Below are 23,496 nucleotides of genomic sequence, written 5' to 3'. Positions count from 1 at the left end.
CACTTTTCGAAATCACCAAAATAAAGCCATGAAAGTCAAACAACAACAACAACAACCACAAGACAACTTAGATTAAGGCCACCAGTCTAACTCTGTACTACAACAACACAAACATGGCTAAACCAGTAAACTTTTCGAAATCACCAAAATGAAGCCATAAAAAATTAACCCGTAAAAACAAAGTTTTTCACTATAAATCCTTTATATGCGTGTTCAATGGGCCACAACCCAGCCCACATTGGTCTTTGAAACGGGCGGCTAGAGTCCTCTCGTCCTCTGGCTTGAGATGGCTGCCACTTATGGGTCAGATGATTGCCTGGCACCATTAAGCAATTGGTAATTAAATATTTTAAAAAAAAATCCTAAAAGGTGTAAAATTTTGGAAAAAAATTTTCACGAAAATACATTGTCACGCACAACGAGACTGTGTGCAAAATGTCAGCTCGATTGGATCAAGGGAAGTGGGTTAAAAAACGACCGAAAGATTTGCACGGTCGTAAGCGCAAGCAAGCAAGCAAGTGAACTTAATATAAAGGATTAAAAAAGGTGACCAAGTCAATGTGTGGTGCTGAATGTTGGACGGACCATCGTCTCACCATCTCCAAACTTAACAGCCTCCCAGACGCCCGCAAGGAAAAAGACGTGTCAAGCGTCTTAACGTCACTCGCCTTACAACAGGAACACACCAGACTGGGCCTTTGTTGAGGCTCTAGAAGTCTAGACCATCACCTGGAGTCTCTAAGCTTCGGGCAGACAGACGCTGAGGCAGACTGGATTGCTCTCAAGACCGTGCTGCATTCTACATCAAGGTTGATCTTCTTGGTTCTTTCGGTAAAGTCATCACGTAGAAGGGAAATAATAAAATAATACAAATAAAACATTATAGAATAATTCTCACGACGTTTCGGCCACAACGCAAGCAGCCGTCCTCAGGTGAAGAACAGGTCTGTCGGGAAGACAGCGTCTGAATGAAACACCACCAGGCTTGGAGCGTATATTTCAGCTGGGTTGGAGGGGGAAGAGCGCCTTGACAAAGGAATTTGCATATCAACAGATACGCTGCCAAGCCTGGTGGTGTTTATTCAGACGCTGTCTTTCCGACAGACCTGTTCTTCACCTGAGGACGGCTGCTTGTGTTGTGGCCGAAACGTCGTGAGAATTATTTTATTATGTTTTATTATTTCCCTTCTACGTGACGACTTTACCGAAAGAACCGAGAAGATGAATCCCTGCTGCAGTCACGAAAGCTTCACATCGAAATTTAACATCGAGATTGGTTTGATGACAACGATGCAGCACTCCTTGCCGACAAACACCGCCTGCACGAAGCACATCTGAATGACAGCAGCTCAAGCTTAAAGAAAACTGCCTTCCTCAACGTTCGCAGAATTGTCCAGCGGAGACTCAGAGTCATGCAAGACGCCTGGCTGTGCGCAAAAGCCGAGGAGATTCAATCCTACGCTGACAGTAACAACACCAAGTGCATCTTCTTGGTTCTTTCGGTAAAGTCGTCACGTAGAAGGGAAATAATAAAATAATGAAAATAAAACACAATATAATCATTCTCACGACGTTTCGGCCACAACGCAAGCAGCCGTCCTCAGGTGAAGAACAGGTCTGTCGGGAAGACAGCGTCTGAATGAAACACCACCAGGCTTGGCAGCGTCTATTTAAGCTGCTGGGTTGGAGGGGGAAGAGCGCCTTGACAAAATAATTAGCATATCAACAGGAATTTAGCATATTTATGGGAAATGCAGATATGGGATTAGTCACTACTTGTGGAATGCGTAGGAGGTGGGCGGGGGGGTTTCAAAGTCATATTATGCCCGTGCATTATGCAGGATTAGCAGCATCAAAGGGAGGGGATAAGGGTAGCACCATGGAAAGAAATTGAACCATCTCCACTTGAGCTGTCTGAGGAAACTGCTGGGAATCAAATGGCAAGACAGAATCCCTGACACGGGGAAGTCCTCGGCAAGGCCAATATCCCCAGCGTCTACACCTTTGCTTGCGAAGGAACAGCTTAGATGGACTGGCCACGTGGGTGAGTGACCATCATCAAGCAAAATCACTCCGAACTTGACCCTCTAAAATTCGCCTTTCATCGTCACCACCAGGGCGGTTTCTTCATTAGGGCGATTGGGCGACGCACCACCAATGTCATTCAACCACAGAGTCACGCTAGCCGTTACTGTGCCTCTGGATATAGTCCAATCAGCGTCATGTCACGTTCTGTGGAGTACCGCCTCTTTTTGGGCGATTTCACTCCGGCTGAGAATCGCCCCGAGTGTTCCCGTAGACTTACATTCAAAGATGTTTTTTTTCGAACGGGGGGCGCTCCAATGCATTCTCTATGGCTTCCGGGAGGGCTCGCACTAACGTGCCTACGTCATCATACGTAAGCACGTTTCAGTCAACAATATAATGTGTCGCCACCTAGTGGAATCTTTGATAAAAGAAACTTGAGTGGATTGTAATAATAGTGAGTATAGAAACGAACAAGATGTATATTGTAAGAGTCACGTTATTTTGCATTAATATTAAAGAAGTGAAGTCGCCTTTACATGCTTAAGCTGTTAATTTATCCATTGCATGGGTGGACCTTATCCTTATCAATCATCCAGACATTTGCCCCCCCTGAGAGATTTTGCAGGAGCCGCCACTGGTCACCACCCCCCTCCCCCTCTGCCCCCCCCCCCTCATGCCCCTCCCCCTCATGCCCCTCCCCTCATCCCCCCCCCCCCGTGCCCCTCCCCCCCGTCGCAGGGCGAGGCACCCAGGTGTGGGCCCAGCAGGGCCTCGTCTACGACGGCGAGTGGCGTCACGGGCGACGCTGCGGCTTCGGCACGCTCAGCGTCAGGGAGGCGTGGCCTGGCGGGAAGGGGGAGGAGCTTGTGGGGAAGGGGGCGTGGCCTGGCGGGAAGGAGGCGGGGCTTGTTGAGAAGGGGGAGGAGCTTGTGAGGAAGGAGGCGGGGCTTGTGGGAAAGGGGGCGGTGCAGTGGCGCCGCATCTACTCGGGGGAGTGGAAGGACGGCAAGAGACACGTGAGAGACACGTGACGAGAGAGACACGGGGAGACACGGGGACACGGGGAGAGAGACACGTTGACACGGGGAGGGGGACACGGAGACACGGGGAGAGAGACACGGGGACACGGGGAGAGAGACACGGGGACACGGGGAGGGAGACACGGGGACACGGGGAGGGAGACACGGGGACACGGGGAGGGAGACACGGGGAGGGAGACATGGAGACACGGGGAGAGAGACACGGAGACACGGGGAGGGAGACACGGGGACACGGGGACACGGGGAGGGAGACACGGGGAGAGAGACACGGGGAGGGAGACACGGGGAGGGAGACACGGAGACACGGGGAGGGAGACACGGGGAGGGAGACACGGGGACACGGGGAGGGAGACACGGGGACACGGGGAGAGAGACACGGGGAGAGAGACACGGGGACACGGGGAGGGAGAGACGAAGACACGGGGAGGGAGACACGGGGAGGGAGACACGGGGAGGGAGACACGGGGAGGGAGACATGGAGACACGGGGAGGGAGACACGGGGACATGGGGAGGGAGACATGGAGACACGGGGAGGAGCTCACCGATGGGACTTTGTCCAGATCTTTCCAGGATTTGTGAGCTCCTCACACAATCCAGCCTGGTTAAACCCAGGATGGATCGTAGGCAGGCCAGCCTAAATGTTTCCAAGCGGCGAAGATGCTCCACTAGGGGGGTCCACGTTTCGCAAGCGTAGAGAAGGGAGGGAATGACCGTGGCCGAGAAGACCCGAAGCTTCGTGCGGAGCGACAGACCAGGCAGCTTCCACACAGCAGCGTTACGCAACCGATGAAAAGATAATGCCGCTCGACTGATTCGGAGTGAGACCTCTGCTGTCAAACTGGAGCCGGTCATGAGCACACTGCCCAGGTATGGGAAACTCTCCACTCTCTCCACAACTGCCCCATCACCGATTGGGAGTTGTGGGGGTGGAGTGCTCGATGGTACAAAATACCCAGGCAGGTGCTTAGTTTGTAGACGCCGGGGGTATTGCACGCGAATGAGCGTGCACATACTCTATGGTTCTTTCGGTAAAGTCACGTAGGTATCAACAACAAGGCAACTCCTATGACTAATTGGGAATGGGACGCAAGCGTAGGATTGATCAGCCTGTCGCTGGCCGCCTTTGGGGAGGGTGTATCGTGTGAAAGGCCGAAACACCCCAGGAACCAAAGGTTCACTACTGACGATGCGCTCCCCAAATGTCACCAGGCTCACTGTTCATGAACTCTTGGAAGTGCTTGCACAAAGGATAGTAACATCTCATCCTGTGTTCTTGGGAATCTAACAGGATGAGGATGGGGAAGGTCGCCCTGTCAATGTGAGAAATCACAAACGGCAGGCAGGATGGAAGCATCACAGCGAATTCCGACCAACCTGGTTAATAACATCCTTCCAATGGTTGCTCAGCTCGTACACATCTTCCCGTTTGAAAACACAGGGAGCTGGTAGGAACGTTGTTGGGTTGCTCGGTCAATGGCCTGCAGGGTCAACGGCCAGGGCGTGGTGTATTCCGCAAATATGGCCGACTGTGAGGGCGGGCACAAGCCGGCGTGAGTAGGTGAAACGTTGAGTTTTATAAGGGCACCACGGGGTGACCAGCCCCTCCCCACCCAGCCCCACCCCTCCCACCCCCAGCCCCACCCTCCCCACCCAGCCCCTCCCAACCCTCCCCTCCCCACCCAGTCCCTCCCCACCCTCCCCTCCCCACCCAGTCCCTCCCAATCCTCCCCTCCCCACCCAGCCCCTCCCCACCCTCCCCTCTCCACCCAGCCCCACTCACCCTCCCCTCCCCACCCAGTCCCTCCCCACCCTCCCCACCAGCCCCCACCCAGCCCCACCCTCCCCACCCAGTCCCACCCAGCCCCACCCTCCCCACCCAGCTCCACCCACCCCTCCCATATTTGGACGGACAAAAGAATCCCCTGTGGGCTGGTATAACCAGAGGTTCCTACCAGTATTATCTCTGTGTTTATACATCCGGATGATGGCTTCATGCACAAATCTTTGAAGGTAGCCCGGCAGTTTACAGAGCACCTTGGTCTCGGTAAAAGCCAATATTGTGCGAGCCTACAGCGCTATAGCAATGGTTGCCTACGGCAGAGGTATTGGTTCTGCCGTGTTTCAGATCTGCCTTGTGCTCACGGAGACATGATGGTGGTAATGCAGTGTAGGGATTAATGCGCTAATGATGATAATGTTAACTTATTTTAATTGACTAAAATGATAGCTATGTTTTTGAACGGGAGGGCAGCCGATACAAAAATGCAGTAAAATATTGTAGTTTTTTATTATTATAATACAGCGAAATCAGTGATAAAATACACAGTCAATGAATTAGTACGTAATACATAAAATATTACTAATTCTTAATACAGGAACTAAACAGGTCCCTGCGGGGTGGGCTGGTAGGAATGAACAAATGAATGGCTATAATAAAATGAGATGGCGGGGGTACGATACGAAGGGTGAGTTTGAGGCCTAGTTCTAGGCTTTAGGCCTAGCTGTAGGCTTTAGGCCGCTGTGAGTTAATTTTTAATTATTAATGTAAAAGCTTTAAATGTAAATGTTTCTATTTAAAAACATCAGGGAATGTAACATTGTTAAACATTAACTCCCTTTCACACACGCGGGGGTACGATACGAAGGGAGAGTTTGAGGCCTAGTTCTCGGCTTTAGGCCTAGCTGTAGGCTTTAGGCCGCTGTGAGTAAATTTTTAATTTAAATGTTTTAATTATTAATGTAAAAGCTTTAAATGTAAATGTTTCTATTTAAAAAAAACATCAGGGAATGTAACATTGTTAAACATTAACTCCCTTTCACACACGCGGGGGTACGATACGAAGGGAGAGTTTGAGGCCTAGTTCTAGGCTTTAGGCCTAGCTGTAGGCTTTAGGCCTCGCTGTGAGTTAATTTTTAACTTAAATGTTTTAATTAAAATCTATCTCAGGGAATTATAAGGGAATGTTACACTTGTTTAGCCAGGAAAGCCTCACTGAGTCTCAAGGTTTTTGTAGGGTCCTGCCAAGTGTTTGCAGTAGGGGGCGATGTTGCTTCACCTAATCGGACGATACGAAGGGAGAGTTTGAGGCCTAGTTCTAGGCTTTAGGCCTAGCTGTAGGCTTTAGGCTGCTGTGAGTTAGCTTTTAATTAAAACATTTAAATTAAAAATTATCTCAGGGAATTATAAGGGAATGTTACACTTGTTTAGCCAGGAAAGCCTCACTGAGTCTAAAGGTTTTTGTAGGGTCCTGCCAAGTGTTTGCAGTAGGGGGCGATGTTGCTATACGGACGGACGGACGGACGGACGGACGGTATAATCTATTGTAGGCTGGTTCACTTCGTTCCTACCAGTAAAACATTCCGAATAGAGTGGCAATTTTAAGTAGTGATATATTGGTAATTATATTTTTAATACATAACAGCTCTATTTAAAATGCAATCATGGACATACCCATTACAGTAAACAGCCGTAGTATACATTGAATATAATTACCTGCATCTAATTTATGGTATATACAATATAGCCCATAAATATAGTAAGAATAACTCATATTGTTAGAATTTTCTCATCTATTCCATGCCGTTTCGTTTCCCCGATGTAACGGCCAGCGCAGGCACGACTCAGTTTGTAGACTCCAGGGCATTGCATGTCAGGAATAGATCAACATCACAGATGGGATTATATTTCGATGTAAAGCTTTCGTGACTGCAGCAGGGATTCATCTTCTTGGTTCTTTCGGTAAAGTCGTCACGTAGAAGGGAAATAATAAAATAATAAAAATAAAACATAATAAAATACAATTCTCACGACGTTTCGGCCACAACGCAAGCAGCCGTCCTCAGGTGAAGAACAGGTCTGTCGGAAAGACAGCGTCTGAATGAAACACCACCAAGCTTGGCAGCGTATATTTAATGGATTCTAGGCTCAGCAATCATTGAAAGAAATACATTAAATTTCGATTTAAAGCTTTCGTGACTGCAGGGATTCATCTTCTTGGTTCTTTCGGTAAAGTCTTCACGTAGAAGGGAAATAATAAAATAATAAAAATAAAACATAATAAAATACAATTCTCACGACGTTTTGGCCACAGCGCAAGCAGCCGTGATATGCAATTTCCTTTGTCAAGGCGCTCTTCCCCCTCCAACCCAGCAGCTTAAATATACGCTGCCAAGCCTGGTGGTGTTTCATTCAGACGCTGTCTTTCCGACAGACGCTGTTCTTCACCTGAGGACGGCTACTTGCGTTGTGGCCGAAACGTCGTGAGAATTGTATTTTATTTTGTTTTATTTTCATTATTTTATTATTTTCCCTTCTACGTGACGACTTTACCGAAAGAACCAAGAAGATGAATCCCTGCTGCAGTCACGAAAGCTTTAAATGGAGATGGGATGAGATCACGGATTTTGTGTACCGTACTGAATAACACCTGGATCTCGTGTTTTGTTTAAGATGTTGGAAATCTTTTCGGTAACACCTGCTAGGTATGGCAACGTGATGGTTTTGATTGGATTCTCAGTCTCTCCGTGGTTGGAGAAACAGCTTTGTGAATAGAGCGGTCTGAGTATCCATTCACCTTGACACTGGGAGACACGGGGAGACACGGGGGGACACGGGGGAGACACGGGGGAGACACGGGGGAGACGCTGGGAGACACGGGGGAGACGCTGGGAGACGCTGGGAGACACGGGGGTGAGGGGGAGACACGGGGAGACACTGGGGTGGGGGGAGACAGGGGAGACACGGGGAAACACGGGGGAGACGCTAGGAGACACGGGGGAGACGCTGGGAGACGCTGGGAGACACGGGGGGGGGACACGGGGGGACACGGGGGAGACACGGGGAGACACGGAGAGACACGGGGAGACACGGGGGAGACACGGGGAGACACGGGGGAGACGCGTGGAGACACGGGGAGACACGGGGGAGACGCTGGGAGACACGGGGGAGACACGGGGAGACACGGGGGAGACGCTGGGAGACACGGGGGAGACGCTGGGAGACGCTGGGAGACACAGCTTTGCGAATAGAGCGGTCTGAGTATCCATTCGCCTTGACACTGGGAGACACGGGGGAGACACGGGGGGACACGGGGGTGGGGGGGAGACACGGGGAGACACGGGGGAGACGCTGGGAGACACGGGGGAGACGCTGGGAGACACGGGGGAGACACGGGGGAGACGCTGGGAGACACGGGGGAGACGCTGGGAGACGCTGGGAGACACGGGGAGACACTGGGGTGGGGGGAGACAGGGGAGACACGGGGAAACACGGGGGAGACGCTAGGAGACACGGGGGAGACGCTGGGAGACGCTGGGAGACACGGGGGGGGGACACGGGGGGACACGGGGGAGACACGGGGAGACACGGAGAGACACGGGGAGACACGGGGGAGACACGGGGAGACACGGGGGAGACGCGTGGAGACACGGGGAGACACGGGGGAGACACGGGGGAGACACGGGGAGACACGGGGGAGACGCTGGGAGACACGGGGGAGACGCTGGGAGACGCTGGGAGACACGGGGGTGAGGGGGAGACACGGGGAGACACTGGGGTGGGGGGAGACAGGGGAGACACGGGGAAACACGGGGGAGACGCTAGGAGACACGGGGGAGACGCTGGGAGACGCTGGGAGACACGGGGGGGGGGGACACGGGGGGACACGGGGGAGACACGGGGAGACACGGAGAGACACGGGGAGACACGGGGGAGACACGGGGAGACACGGGGGAGACGCGGGGAGACACGGGGAGACACGGGGGAGACGCTGGGAGACACGGGGGAGACACGGGGAGACACGGGGGAGACGCTGGGAGACACGGGGGAGACGCTGGGAGACGCTGGGAGACACGGGGGTGAGGGGGAGACACGGGGAGACACTGGGGTGGGGGGAGACACAGTGGAGACACGGGGAGACACGGGGGAGACGCTAGGAGACACGGGGGAGACGCTGGGAGACGCTGGGAGACACGGGGGGTACAGGGGAGACACGGGGGAGACACGGGGAGACACGGGGAGAGACACGGGGAGACACGGGGAGAGACACGGGGGAGACACGGGGGAGACATGGGGAGACACAGGGAGACACGGGGGAGACGCGAGGAGACACGGGGGAGACGCTGGGAGACACGGGGGGACGCGGGGGAGATGCGGGGAGACACGGGGAGACACGGGGGAGACGCTGGGAGACACGGGGGAGACGCTGGGAGACACTGGGGAGACGTTGGGAGACACGGGGGAGACGCTGGGAGACACGGGGGAGACGCGGGGAGACACGGGGAGACGCTGGGAGACACGGGGGAGACATGGGGAGACACGGGGGAGACACGGGGAGACACGGGGGAGACACGGGGGAGACACGGGGAGACACGGGGAGATGCGGGGAGACACGGGGGAGACACGGGGGAGACACGGGGAGATGCTGGGAGACACGGGGGAGACACGGGGGAGACACTGGGAAACACGGGGGAGATGCTGGGAGACACGGGGGAGACGCTGGGAGACACGGGGGAGACACTGGGAGACACGGGGAGACACGGGGGAGACACTGGGAAACACGGGGGAGACGCTGGGAGACACGGGGGAAACGCTGGGAGACACGTGGAGACACGGGGGAGACACGGGGAGACACGGGGGAGACCCTGGGAGACACGGGGGAGACGCTGGGAGACACGGGGGAGACGCTGGGAGACACGGGGAGACACTGGGGTGGGGGGAAACACAGGGGAGACACGGGGAAACACGGGGGAGACGCTAGGAGACACGGGGGAGACGCTGGGAGACGCTGGGAGACACGGGGGGTACAGGGGAGACACGGGGGAGACACGGGGAGACACGGGGAGACACGGGGGAGACACGGGGAGACACGGGGAAACACGGGGGAGACGCTAGGAGACACGGGGGAGACGCTGGGAGACGCTGGGAGACACGGGGGGTACAGGGGAGACACGGGGGAGACACGGGGAGACGGGGAGACACGGGGAGACACGGGGAGACGCTGGGAGACACGGGTGGAGACGCTGGGAGACACGGGGGGTACAGGGGAGACACGGGGGAGACACGGGGAGAGACACGGGGAGACACGGGGGAGACGCTGGGAGACCCTGCGTCTCCCCGTGTCTCCCCCCGTCTCTCCCGTGTCTCTCCCCCCGTGTCTCCCCTGTGTCTCCCGTGTCTCTCCCCCCGTGTCTCCCCTGTGTCACCCCGTGTCTCTCCCTGTGTGTCCCCCCGTCTCTCCCCCCGTGTCTCCCCCGTGTCTCGTGTCTCCCCACATCTACTCCCGTGTCTCCCCCGTGTCTCCACCCGTGTCTCCCCCCGTGTCTCCCCCGTGTCTCTCCCCGTGTCTCCCCCGTGTCTCCCAACATCTCCCCCCGTGTCTCCCCCGTGTCTCCACCCGTGTCTCCCCCGTGTCTCCCCCGTGTCTCCACCCGTGTCTCCCCCGTGTCTCCCCCCGTGTCTCCCCCGTGTCTCCCCCGTGTCTCGTGTCTCCCCACATCTACTCCCGTGTCTCCCCCGTGTCTCCACCCGTGTCTCCCCCCGTGTCTCCCCCGTGTCTCTCCCCGTGTCTCCCCCGTGTCTCCCAACATCTCCCCCCGTGTCTCCCCCGTGTCTCCCCCGTGTCTCCACCCGTGTCTCCCCCGTGTCTCCCCCGTGTCTCCACCCGTGTCTCCCCCGTGTCTCCCCCCGTGTCTCCCCCGTGTCTCTCCCCGTGTCTCCCCTGTGTCTCCCAACATCTCCCCCCGTGTCTCCCCCATGTCTCCCCCATGTCTCCCCCGTGTCTCCACCCGTGTCTCCACCCGTGTCTCCCTACATCTCCCCCCGTGTCTCCCCCATCTCTCCCCCCGTGTCTCCCCCGTGTCTCCCCACATATCCCCCCGTGTCTCCCCCCGTGTCTCCCCCATGTCTCCCCACATATCCCCCCGTCTCTCCCCCCGTGTCTCCCCCATGTCTCCCCCGTGTCTCCCCACATATCCCCCCGTGTCTCCCCCCGTGTCTCCCCCATGTCTCCCCCGTGTCTCTCCACATATCCCCCCGTGTCTCCCCCATGTCTCCCGTGTCTCCCCCCGTCTCTCCCCCCGTGTCTCCCCCGTGTCTCCCCACATATCCCCCCGTCTCTCCCCCATGTCTCCCCCATGTCTCCCCCGTGTCTCCCCCGTGTCTCCCAACATCTCCCCCCGTGTCTCCCCCATGTCTCCCCCATGTCTCCCCCGTGTCTCCACCCGTGTCTCCACCCGTGTCTCCCTACATCTCCTCCCGTGTCTCCCCCATCTCTCCCCCCGTGTCTCCCCCGTGTCTCCCCACATATCCCCCCGTGTCTCCCCCCGTGTCTCCCCCATGTCTCCCGACATATCCCCCCGTCTCTCCCCCCGTGTCTCCCCCATGTCTCCCCCGTGTCTCCCCACATATCCCCCCGTGTCTCCCCCCGTGTCTCCCCCATGTCTCCCCCGTTTCTCTCCACATATCCCCCCGTGTCTCCCCCATGTCTCCCGTGTCTCCCCCCGTCTCTCCCCCCGTGTCTCCCCCGTGTCTCCCCACATATCCCCCCGTCTCTCCCCCCGTGTCTCCCCCGTGTCTCCCCCGTGTCTCCCCACATCTCCCCCCGTGTCTCCCCCGTGTCTCCCCCGTGTCTCCCCACATCTCCCCCCGTGTCTCCCACGTGTCTCCTGTGTCTCCCCACATCTCCCCCCGTGTCTCCCACGTGTCTCCCGTGTCTCCCCACATATCCCCCCGTCTCTCCCCCCGTGTCTCCCCCATGTCTCCCCCGTGTCTCCCCACATCTCTCCCCGTGTCTCCCACGTGTCTCCCGTGTCTCCCCACATCTCCCCCCGTGACTCCCCCGTGTCTCCCCCGTGTCTCCCCCGTGTCTCCCCACATCTCCCTCCGTGTCTCCCACGTGTCTCCCGTGTCTCCCCGCATATCCCCCCGTCTCTCCCCCCGTGTCTCCCCCGTGTCTCCCCCGTGTCTCCCCACATATCCCCCCGTCTCTCCCCCGTGTCTCCCCCGTGTCTCCCCCGTGTCTCCCCACATATCCCCCCGTCTCTCCCCCCGTGTCTCCCCCGTGTCTCCCCACATCTCCCCCCGTGTCTCCCCCGTGTCTCCCCCGTGTCTCCCCACATCTCCCCCCGTGTCTCCCACGTCTCTCCCCCGTGTCTCCCCCGTGTCTCCCCCGTGTCTCCCCACATCTCCCCCCGTGTCTAACACGTGTCTCCCGTGTCTCCCCACATCTCCCCCCGTGTCTCCCCCGTGTCTCCCCACATATCCCCCCGTGTCTCCCCCCGTGTCTCTCCCATGTCTCCCCCGTGTCTCCCCACATATCCCCCCGTGTCTCCCTCCGTGTCTCCCCCGTGTCTCCCCCGTGTCTCCCCACATATCCCCCCGTGTCTCCCCCCGTGTCTCCCCCATGTCTCCCCCGTGTCTCTCCACATATCCCCCCGTGTCTCCCCCATGTCTCCCGTGTCTCCCCCGTGTCTCCTCCCGTGTCTCCCCCGTGTCTCCCCACATATCCCCCCGTCTCTCCCCCCGTGTCTCCCCCGTGTCTCCCCCGTGTCTCCCCACATCTCCCCCCGTGTCTCCCCCGTGTCTCCCCCGTGTCTCTTCCATCTCTCCCCCCGTGTCTCCCACGTGTCTCCCGTGTTTCCTCACATCTCCCCCCGTGTCTCCCCCGTGTCTCCCCCGTGTCTCCCCCGTGTCTCCCCACATCTCCCCCCGTGTCTCCCACTTGTCTCCCGTGTCTCCCCACATATCCCCCCGTCTCTCCCCCCGTGTCTCCCCCGTGTCTCCCCCGTGTCTCTCCACATATCCCCCCGTGTCTCCCACGTGTCTCCCCCGTGTCTCCCCACATCTCCCCCCGTGTCTCCCCCGTGTCTCCCCCGTGTCTCCCCACATATCCTCCCGTCTCTCCCCCCGTGTCTCCCCCGTGTCTCCCCCGTGTCTCTCCACATCTTTCCCCGTGTCTCCCCCGTCTCTCCCCCCGTGTCTCCCCCGTGTCTCCCCCCGTGTCTCCCCCGTGTCTCCCCCGTGTCTCCCCACATATCCCCCCGTCTCTCCCCCCGTGTCTCCCCCGTGTCTCCCCCGTGTCTCCCCACACCTCCCCCCGTGTCTCCCACGTCTCTCCCCCGTGTCTCCCCCGTGTCTCCCCCGTGTCTCCCCACATCTCCCCCCGTGTCTCCCACGTGTCTCCCCCGTGTCTCCCCCGTGTCTCCCCCCGTGTCTCCCCACATCTCCCCCCGTGTCTCCCCCGTGTCTCCCCCATGTCTCCCCCCGTCTCTCCCCCGTGTCTCCCCCGTGTCTCCCCCGTGTCTCCCCACATCTCCCCCCGTGTCTCCCACGTGTCTCCCGTGTCTCCCCACATCTCCCCCCGTGTCTCCCCCGTGTCTCCCGTGTCTCCCCACATCTCCCCCCGTGTCTCCCCCGTGTCTCCCCACATCTCCCCCCGTGTCTCCCCCGTGTCTCCCGTGTCTCCCCACATCTCCCCCCGTGTCTCCCCCGTGTCTCCCGTGTCTCCCCACATCTCCCCCCGTGTCTCCCCCGTGTCTCCCCCGTGTCTCCCCACATCTCCCCCCGTGTCTCCCACGTGTCTCCCGTGTCTCCCCACATCTCCCCCCGTGTCTCCCCCGTGTCTCCCGTGTCTCCCCACATCTCCCCCCGTGTCTCCCCCGTGTCTCCCCCCGTGTCTCCCCCGTGTCTCCCCCGTGTCTCCCCCGTGTCTCCCCCCGTGTCTCCCCCGTGTCTCCCCCGTGTCTCCCCACATCTCCCCCTGTGTCTCCCCCGTGTCTCCCGTGTCTCCCCACATCTCCCCCCGTGTCTCCCCCGTGTCTCCCGTGTCTCCCCACATCTCCCCCCGTGTCTCCCCCGTGTCTCCCGTGTCTCCCCACATCTCCCCCCGTGTCTCCCCCGTGTCTCCCCCCGTGTCTCCCCCGTGTCTCCCCCGTGTCTCCCGTGTCTCCTCACATCTCCCCCCGTGTCTCCCGTGTCTCCCCCCGTGTCTCCCCCCGTGTCTCCCTTGTCTCCCCACATATCCCCCCGTGTCTCCCCCGTGTCTCCCCCGTGTCTCCCCCCGTGTCTCCCCCGTGTCTCCCCCGTGTCTCCCCACATCTCTTCCCGTGTCTCCCCCGTGTCTCCCGTGTCTCCCCACATCTCCCCCCGTGTCTCCCCCGTGTCTCCCGTGTCTCCCCACATCTCCCCCCGTGTCTCCCCCGTGTCTCCCGTGTCTCCCCACATCTCCCCCCGTGTCTCCCCCCGTGTCTCCCCCGTGTCTCCCCCGTGTCTCCCACGTGTCTCCCCCCGTGTCTCCCCCGTGTCTCCCCCGTGTCTCCCACGTGTCTCCCCCCGTGTTTCCCCCCGTGTCTCCCGTGTCTCCCGTGTCTCCTCACATCTCCCCCCGTGTCTCCCGTGTCTCCCCCCGTGTCTCCCCCCGTGTCTCCCCCCGTGTCTCCCCCCGTGTCTCCCGTGTCTCCCCACATACCCCCCCGTGTCTCCCACCGTGTCAAAGATTACCACATCCATCATCCGACTGTGTCCCCCCCTCTCCCCCCTCTCCCCCCACCCCCCCTCCCTCCCCCCCTCCCTCCCCCCATCTCCCCCCACCCCCACCCCCTCTCCCCCCACCCCCCCCTTCTCTCCCCTCTCCCCCCACCCCCTCTCCCTCCACCCCCTTTCTCCCCCCCTTCTCCCCCCACCCCCTCTCCCCCCACCCCCCCCTCTCCCCCCACCCCTCCCTCTCCCTCCACTCCCCCTCTCCCCCCCTTCTCCCCCCACCCCCTCTCCCCCCACCCCCCCCTCTCCCCCCACCCCTCCCTCTCCCTCCACCCCCCCTCTCCCCCCCTTCTCCCCCCACCCCCTCTCCCCCCACCCCCCCCTCTCCCCCCACCCCTCCCTCTCCCCCACCCCCCCTCTCCCTCCACCCCCGTCCTCTCCCCTTCAGCCCCCCCCTCTCCTCCCCCTCTCCCCCCACCCCCTCTCCCCCCACCCCCCCTCTCCCCCCACCCCCCCTCTCCCCCCACCCCCCCCCCCCTCTCCCCCCACCCCCCCCTCTCCCCCCACCCCCCCTCCCTCCCCCCCTCCCTCCCCCCTTCTCCCCCCACCCCCTCTCCCCCCACCCCCCCCTTCTCTCCCCTCTCCCCCCACCCCCTCTCCCCCCCTTCTCCCCCCACCCCCTCTCCCCCCACCCCCCCCCTTCTCTCCCCTCTCCCCCCACCCCTCCCTCTCCCCCACCCCCCCACTCCCCCCACCCCCCTCCCTCTCCCTTCAGCCCCCCTCTCCCCCCACCCCCTCTCCCCCCACCCCCCCCTCTCCCCCCACCCCCCCCCTCCCCCCACCCCCCCCTCCCCCCCACCACCCCCCTCCCCCCGTGCCCCCCAGGGTCAGGGGTCAGAGTTCACTGCGGACTGCTGGTACGAGGGGAGCTGGGAGAGAGGCGAGCGGAGCGGCTGGGGGAGGGCGCGGTACCGGAACGGCGGACTCTACCACGGGGAGTGGAGACACGGCGAGACATGGGGACAGGGCGTGATGCACTACCGTAGGTCACCACGCGAAGAGGGGGACACGGGGAGACACGGGGGGGTGGGTGAGACACGGGGAGACAGGGGGAGACACGGGGGGTGGGGTCGGAGACACGGGGAGACACGGGGACAGGGCGTGATGCACTACCGTAGGTCACCACGCGGGGAGTGGAGACACGGGGAGACACGGGGGGGTGGGTGAGACACGGGGAGACAGGGGGAGACACGGGGGGTGGGGTCGGAGACACGGGGGGGTTTGGGAGACACGGGGAGACGCTGGGGGGGGGGGAAACGTGGGGGGGGGAGAGACACGGTGGGGGAGAGACAAGGGGGGGGGGGACATGGGGGGGGGTAGACACGTGGACAGGGCATGCTGCACTCACGCATCCCCCCCTCACCCCCCAATGCCCCCCCCTTACCCCCCCTCACCCCCCAATGCCCCCCCCCCATCACCCCCCTCACCCCCCAATGCCCCCCCCTTACCCCCCAATCCTCCCCCTCACCCCCCAATGCCCCCCCCTTACCCCCCCTCACCCCTCAATGCCCCCCCCCTTACCCCCCCTCACCCCCCTCTCCCCCCCCCTCACCCCCCAATGCCCCCCCCCCACCCTCTCTGTGAACGTGGGCAGCAGCTGAGGGCAGCAGCAATAGCAGCAGCAGCAGCAGCAGCAGCTGGTACGAGGGCGGCTGGCAGGCCGGTCAGCGTCATGGCCCCGGGGCCCTGCACGTGCCCCACAGGGGGGTCGTGCTGAGGGGGCAGTGGCGGCAAGGGCAGCCGCGTTGTGGCACCTGGGAGCACGAGGAGGGGGCAGCGGGGGGGGAGGAGGAGGGGGGGGCAGCAGCAGCCTCACCGGGCCGACTGCCCTTCGCTATGCCCACAGTGAGACGCGACGCTTGACACTCATGACCGGCGCGTTTACGGAGTGTTGCTAGCGTGTTCCTGGTGTTTTCCAGGCGTGTTCCAGGCGTGTTCTCTGTGTGTTCTCTGTGTGTTCTCTGTGTGTTCCAGGCGTGTTCCAGGCGTGTTCCAGGCGTGTTCCAGGCGTGTTCCAGGCGTGTTTACGGCATGTTCTCTGTGTGTTCTCTGTGTGTTCTCTGTGTGTTTCTGGTGTGTTCCAGGCGTGTTCCAAGCGTGTTCGTGGCGTGTTCGTGGCGTGTTCCAGGCGTGTTCCAGGCGTGTTCTCTGTGTGTTCTCTGTGTGTTCTCTGTGTGTTCCTGGTGTGTTCCTGGTGTGTTCTCTGTGTGTTCCTGGTGTGTTCTCTGTGTGTTCCTGGTGTGTTCGTGGCGTGTTCTCTGTGTGTTCCTGGTGTGTTCGTGGCGTGTTCTCTGTGTGTTCTCTGCGTGTTCCTGGTGTGTTCCTGGTGTGTTCCTGGTGTGTTCTCTGTGTGTTCTCTGTGTGTTCCTGGTGTGTTCTCTGTGTGTTCCTGGTGTGTTCTCTGTGTGTTCCAGGTGTGTTCTCTGTGTGTTCCAGGTGTGTTCTCTGTGTGTTCCTGGTGTGTTCTCTGTGTGTTCCTGGTGTGTTCGTGGCGTGTTCTCTGTGTGTTCCTGGTGTGTTCGTGGCGTGTTCTCTGTGTGTTCTCTGCGTGTTCCTGGTGTGTTCCTGGTGTGTTCCTGGTGTGTTCTCTGTGTGTTCTCTGTGTGTTCCTGGTGTGTTCTCTGTGTGTTCCTGGTGTGTTCTCTGTGTGTTCCAGGTGTGTTCTCTGTGTGTTCCAGGTGTGTTCTCTGTGTGTTCCTGGTGTGTTCTCTGTGTGTTCCTGGTGTGTTCCTGGTGTGTTCCTGGTGTGTTCTCTGCGTGTTCTCTGTGTGTTCTCTGTGTGTTCCTGGTGTGTTCCTGGTGTGTTCTCTGCGTGTTCTCTGTGTGTTCCTGGTGTGTTCTCTGTGTGTTCTCTGTGTGTTCTCTGCGTGTTCTCTGTGTGTTCCTGGTGTGTTCTCTGTGTGTTCCTGGTGTGTTCCTGGTGTGTTCTCTGTGTGTTCTCTGTGTGTTTCTGGCGTGTTCCCTGTGTGTTCTCTGTGTGTTCCAGGCGTGTTCCAGGCGTGTTCCAGGCGTGTTCCAGGCGTGTTCCAGGCGTGTTTACGGCATGTTCTCTGTGTGTTCTCTGTGTGTTCTCTGTGTGTTTCTGGTGTGTTCCAGGCGTGTTCCAAGCGTGTTCGTGGCGTGTTCGTGGCGTGTTCCAGGCGTGTTCCAGGCGTGTTCTCTGTGTGTTCTCTGTGTGTTCTCTGTGTGTTCCTGGTGTGTTCCTGGTGTGTTCTCTGTGTGTTCCTGGTGTGTTCCTGGTGTGTTCTCTGTGTGTTCCTGGTGTGTTCGTGGCGTGTTCTCTGTGTGTTCCTGGTGTGTTCGTGGCGTGTTCTCTGTGTGTTCCTGGTGTGTTCCTGGTGTGTTCCTGGTGTGTTCTCTGTGTGTTCTCTGTGTGTTCCTGGTGTGTTCTCTGCGTGTTCCTGGTGTGTTCTCTGTGTGTTCCTGGCGTGTTCTCTGTGTGTTCCTGGTGTGTTCTCTGTGTGTTCTCTGTTTGTTCTCTGTGTGTTCCTGGTGTGTTCTCTGTGTGTTCTCTGTGTGTTCCTGGTGTGTTCTCTGCGTGTTCCTGGTGTGTTCTCTGTGTGTTCCTGGCGTGTTCTCTGTGTGTTCCTGGTGTGTTCTCTGTGTGTTCTCTGTGTGTTCTCTGTGTGTTCCTGGTGTGTTCTCTGTGTGTTCTCTGTGTGTTCCTGGTGTGTTCTCTGCGTGTTCCTGGTGTGTTCTCTGCGTGTTCCTGGTGTGTTCTCTGTGTGTTCCTGGTGTGTTCTCTGCGTGTTCTCTGTGTGTTCTCTGTGTGTTCTCTGTGTGTTCCTGGTGTGTTCTCTGTGTGTTCCTGGTGTGTTCTCTGCGTGTTCTCTGTGTGTTCCTGGTGTGTTCTCTGTGTGTTCTCTGTGTGTTCTCTGCGTGTTCTCTGTGTGTTCCTGGTGTGTTCTCTGTGTGTTCCTGGTGTGTTCCTGGTGTGTTCTCTGTGTGTTCTCTGTGTGTTTCTGGCGTGTTCCCTGTGTGTTCTCTGTGTGTTCCAGGCGTGTTCCAGGCGTGTTCCAGGCGTGTTCCAGGCGTGTTCCAGGCGTGTTTACGGCATGTTCTCTGTGTGTTCTCTGTGTGTTCTCTGTGTGTTTCTGGTGTGTTCCAGGCGTGTTCCAAGCGTGTTCGTGGCGTGTTCGTGGCGTGTTCCAGGCGTGTTCCAGGCGTGTTCTCTGTGTGTTCTCTGTGTGTTCTCTGTGTGTTCCTGGTGTGTTCCTGGTGTGTTCTCTGTGTGTTCCTGGTGTGTTCCTGGTGTGTTCTCTGTGTGTTCCTGGTGTGTTCGTGGCGTGTTCTCTGTGTGTTCCTGGTGTGTTCGTGGCGTGTTCTCTGTGTGTTCCTGGTGTGTTCCTGGTGTGTTCCTGGTGTGTTCTCTGTGTGTTCTCTGTGTGTTCCTGGTGTGTTCTCTGCGTGTTCCTGGTGTGTTCTCTGTGTGTTCCTGGCGTGTTCTCTGTGTGTTCCTGGTGTGTTCTCTGTGTGTTCTCTGTTTGTTCTCTGTGTGTTCCTGGTGTGTTCTCTGTGCGTTCTCTGTGTGTTCCTGGTGTGTTCTCTGCGTGTTCCTGGTGTGTTCTCTGTGTGTTCCTGGCGTGTTCTCTGTGTGTTCCTGGTGTGTTCTCTGTGTGTTCTCTGTGTGTTCTCTGTGTGTTCCTTGTTCCTGGTGTGTTCTCTGTGTGTTCTCTGTGTGTTCCTGGTGTGTTCTCTGCGTGTTCCTGGTGTGTTCTCTGCGTGTTCCTGGTGTGTTCTCTGTGTGTTCCTGGTGTGTTCTCTGCGTGTTCTCTGTGTGTTCTCTGTGTGTTCTCTGTGTGTTCTCTGTGTGTTCCTGGTGTGTTCTCTGCGTGTTCCTGGTGTGTTCTCTGTGTGTTCCTGGCGTGTTCTCTGTGTGTTCCTGGTGTGTTCTCTGTGTGTTCTCTGTGTGTTCTCTGTGTGTTCCTGGTGTGTTCTCTGTGTGTTCCTGGTGTGTTCCTGGTGTGTTCCTGGTGTGTTCTCTGTGTGTTCCAGGCGTGTTCTCTGTGTGTTCCTGGCGTGTTCTCTGTGTGTTCCTGGTGTGTTCTCTGTGTGTTCTCTGCGTGTTCTCTGTGTGTTCCTGGTGTGTTCTCTGTGTGTTCTCTGTGTGTTCTCTGTGTGTTCTCTGTGTGTTCTCTGTGTGTTCCTGGTGTGTTCTCTGTGTGTTCCTGGTGTGTTCTCTGTGTGTTCCTGGTGTGTTCTCTGTGTGTTCCAGGCGTGTTCTCTGTGTGTTCCTGGCGTGTTCTCTGTGTGTTCCTGGTGTGTTCTCTGTGTGTTCTCTGCGTGTTCTCTGTGTGTTCCTGGTGTGTTCTCTGCGTGTTCTCTGTGTGTTCTCTGTGTGTTCTCTGCGTGTTCTCTGTGTGTTCTCTGCGTGTTCTCTGTGTGTTCTCTGTGTGTTCCTGGTGTGTTCTCTGCGTGTTCTCGGTGTGTTCTCTGTGTGTTCCTGGTGTGTTCTCTGTGTGTTCTCTGTGTGTTCCTGGTGTGTTCTCTGCGTGTTCTCTGTGTGTTCTCTGCGTGTTCTCTGTGTGTTCTCTGCGTGTTCTCTGTGTGTTCTCTGTGTGTTCTCTGCGTGTTCTCTGCGTGTTCCTGGTGTGTTCCTGGTGTGTTCTCTGTGTGTTCTCTGCGTGTTCTCTGCGTGTTCTCTGTGTGTTCTCTGTGTGTTCCTGGTGTGTTCTCTGTGTGTTCTCTGTGTGTTCCTGGTGTGTTCTCTGTGTGTTCTCTGTGTGTTCTCTGCGTGTTCTCTGCGTGTTCTCTGCGTGTTCCTGGTGTGTTCCTGGTGTGTTCTCTGTGTGTTCTCTGCGTGTTCTCTGCGTGTTCTCTGTGTGTTCTCTGTGTGTTCTCTGTGTGTTCCTGGTGTGTTCTCTGTGTGTTCTCTGTGTGTTCCTGGTGTGTTCCTGGTGTGTTCTCTGTGTGTTCTCTGTGTGTTCTCTGTGTGTTCTCTGTGTGTTCTCTGTGTGTTCTCTGTGTGTTCCTGGTGTGTTCTCTGTGTGTTCTCTGTGTGTTCCTGGTGTGTTCCTGGTGTGTTCTCTGTGTGTTCTCTGCGTGTTCTCTGTGTGTTCTCTGCGTGTTCTCTGTGTGTTCCTGGTGTGTTCTCTGTGTGTTCCTGGTGTGTTCTCGGTGTGTTCTCTGCGTGTTCTCTGCGTGTTCTCTGTGTGTTCCTGGTGTGTTCTCTGCGTGTTCCAGGTGTGTTCCTGGTGTGTTCTCTGTGTGTTCCTGGTGTGTTCCTGGTGTGTTCTCTGTGTGTTCCTGGTGTGTTCTCTGTGTGTTCCTGGTGTGTTCTCTGTGTGTTCTCTGTGTGTTCTCTGCGTGTTCTCTGTGTGTTCTCTGTGTGTTCTCTGTGTGTTCCTGGTGTGTTCTCTGTGTGTTCTCTGCGTGTTCTCTGTGTGTTCTCTGTGTGTTCTCTGTGTGTTCTCTGCGTGTTCTCTGTGTGTTCTCTGTGTGTTCTCTGCGTGTTCTCTGTGTGTTCTCTGCGTGTTCTCTGTGTGTTCTCTGCGTGTTCTCTGTGTGTTCCTGGTGTGTTCCTGGTGTGTTCTCTGTGTGTTCACTGTGTGTTCTCTGTGTGTTCCTGGTGTGTTTCTGGTGTGTTCTCTGCGTGTTCTCTGCGTGTTCTCTGTGTGTTCCTGGTGTGTTCTCTGTGTGTTCTCTGTGTGTTCACTGTGTGTTCTCTGTGTGTTCCTGGTGTGTTCCTGGTGTGTTCTCTGTGTGTTCACTGTGTGTTCTCTGTGTGTTCCTGGTGTGTTCCTGGTGTGTTCTCTGTGTGTTCTCTGCGTGTTCTCTGTGTGTTCCTGGTGTGTTCTCTGTGTGTTCTCTGTGTGTTCACTGTGTGTTCTCTGCGTGTTCTCTGTGTGTTCTCTGTGTGTTCCTGGTGTGTTTCTGGTGTGTTCTCTGCGTGTTCTCTGTGTGTTCCTGGTGTGTTCTCTGTGTGTTCTCTGTGTGTTCTCTGTGTGTTCTCTGCGTGTTCTCTGTGTGTTCTCTGTGTGTTCTCTGCGTGTTCTCTGTGTGTTCTCTGCGTGTTCTCTGCGTGTTCTCTGTGTGTTCTCTGTGTGTTCTCTGTGTGTTCTCTGTGTGTTCCTGGTGTGTTCTCTGCGTGTTCCTGGTGTGTTCTCTGTGTGTTCCTGGCGTGTTCTCTGTGTGTTCCTGGTGTGTTCTCTGTGTGTTCTCTGTGTGTTCTCTGTGTGTTCCTGGTGTGTTCTCTGTGTGTTCCTGGTGTGTTCTCTGTGTGTTCCTGGTGTGTTCTCTGTGTGTTCCAGGCGTGTTCTCTGTGTGTTCCTGGCGTGTTCTCTGTGTGTTCCTGGTGTGTTCTCTGTGTGTTCTCTGCGTGTTTTCTGTGTGTTCCTGGTGTGTTCTCTGTGTGTTCTCTGTGTGTTCTCTGTGTGTTCTCTGTGTGTTCTCTGTGTGTTCCTGGTGTGTTCTCTGTGTGTTCCTGGTGTGTTCTCTGTGTGTTCCTGGTGTGTTCTCTGTGTGTTCCAGGCGTGTTCTCTGTGTGTTCCTGGCGTGTTCTCTGTGTGTTCCTGGTGTGTTCTCTGTGTGTTCTCTGCGTGTTCTCTGTGTGTTCCTGGTGTGTTCTCTGCGTGTTCTCTGTGTGTTCTCTGTGTGTTCTCTGCGTGTTCTCTGTGTGTTCTCTGCGTGTTCTCTGTGTGTTCTCTGTGTGTTCCTGGTGTGTTCTCTGCGTGTTCTCGGTGTGTTCTCTGTGTGTTCCTGGTGTGTTCTCTGTGTGTTCTCTGTGTGTTCCTGGTGTGTTCTCTGCGTGTTCTCTGTGTGTTCTCTGCGTGTTCTCTGTGTGTTCTCTGCGTGTTCTCTGTGTGTTCTCTGTGTGTTCTCTGCGTGTTCTCTGCGTGTTCCTGGTGTGTTCCTGGTGTGTTCTCTGTGTGTTCTCTGCGTGTTCTCTGCGTGTTCTCTGTGTGTTCTCTGTGTGTTCCTGGTGTGTTCTCTGTGTGTTCTCTGTGTGTTCCTGGTGTGTTCTCTGTGTGTTCTCTGTGTGTTCTCTGCGTGTTCTCTGCGTGTTCTCTGCGTGTTCCTGGTGTGTTCCTGGTGTGTTCTCTGTGTGTTCTCTGCGTGTTCTCTGCGTGTTCTCTGTGTGTTCTCTGTGTGTTCTCTGTGTGTTCCTGGTGTGTTCTCTGTGTGTTCTCTGTGTGTTCCTGGTGTGTTCCTGGTGTGTTCTCTGTGTGTTCTCTGTGTGTTCTCTGTGTGTTCTCTGTGTGTTCCTGGTGTGTTCTCTGTGTGTTCTCTGTGTGTTCCTGGTGTGTTCCTGGTGTGTTCTCTGTGTGTTCTCTGCGTGTTCTCTGTGTGTTCTCTGCGTGTTCTCTGTGTGTTCCTGGTGTGTTCTCTGTGTGTTCTCTGCGTGTTCTCTGTGTGTTCTCTGTGTGTTCTCTGCGTGTTCTCTGTGTGTTCCTGGTGTGTTCTCTGTGTGTTCCTGGTGTGTTCTCGGTGTGTTCTCTGCGTGTTCTCTGCGTGTTCTCTGTGTGTTCCTGGTGTGTTCTCTGCGTGTTCCAGGTGTGTTCCTGGTGTGTTCTCTGTGTGTTCCTGGTGTGTTCCTGGTGTGTTCTCTGTGTGTTCCTGGTGTGTTCTCTGTGTGTTCCTGGTGTGTTCTCTGTGTGTTCTCTGTGTGTTCTCTGCGTGTTCTCTGTGTGTTCTCTGTGTGTTCTCTGTGTGTTCCTGGTGTGTTCTCTGTGTGTTCTCTGCGTGTTCTCTGTGTGTTCTCTGTGTGTTCTCTGTGTGTTCTCTGCGTGTTCTCTGTGTGTTCTCTGTGTGTTCTCTGCGTGTTCTCTGTGTGTTCTCTGCGTGTTCTCTGTGTGTTCCTGGTGTGTTCCTGGTGTGTTCTCTGTGTGTTCACTGTGTGTTCTCTGTGTGTTCCTGGTGTGTTTCTGGTGTGTTCTCTGCGTGTTCTCTGT

At 57.4% G+C, this 23,496-nt stretch overlaps 1 protein-coding gene across 1 annotated transcript in view; it reads left to right on the top strand.

Annotated features, from left to right (window-relative positions):
* Window positions 1–23,496, top strand: part of MORN3 (MORN repeat containing 3) — a 50,221-nt gene that overhangs the window by 3,895 nt on the left and 22,830 nt on the right. The window contains exons 2-5 of the mRNA XM_078883435.1: window positions 2,767–2,879; window positions 2,925–3,044; window positions 15,431–15,587; window positions 16,200–16,450. Coding sequence (XP_078739561.1) covers window positions 2,767–2,879; window positions 2,925–3,044; window positions 15,431–15,587; window positions 16,200–16,450 — 641 coding nt within the window. The remainder of the gene's footprint in view (window positions 1–2,766; window positions 2,880–2,924; window positions 3,045–15,430; window positions 15,588–16,199; window positions 16,451–23,496) is intronic.

This window comes from Lampetra fluviatilis, chromosome 71 (assembly GCF_964198595.1).
Source record: "Lampetra fluviatilis chromosome 71, kcLamFluv1.1, whole genome shotgun sequence".
NCBI lineage: Eukaryota > Metazoa > Chordata > Hyperoartia > Petromyzontiformes > Petromyzontidae > Lampetra > Lampetra fluviatilis.
The sequence above is the reverse complement of the archived record's forward strand: the minus strand, read 5'-3'. Positions and strand labels throughout refer to the sequence as shown.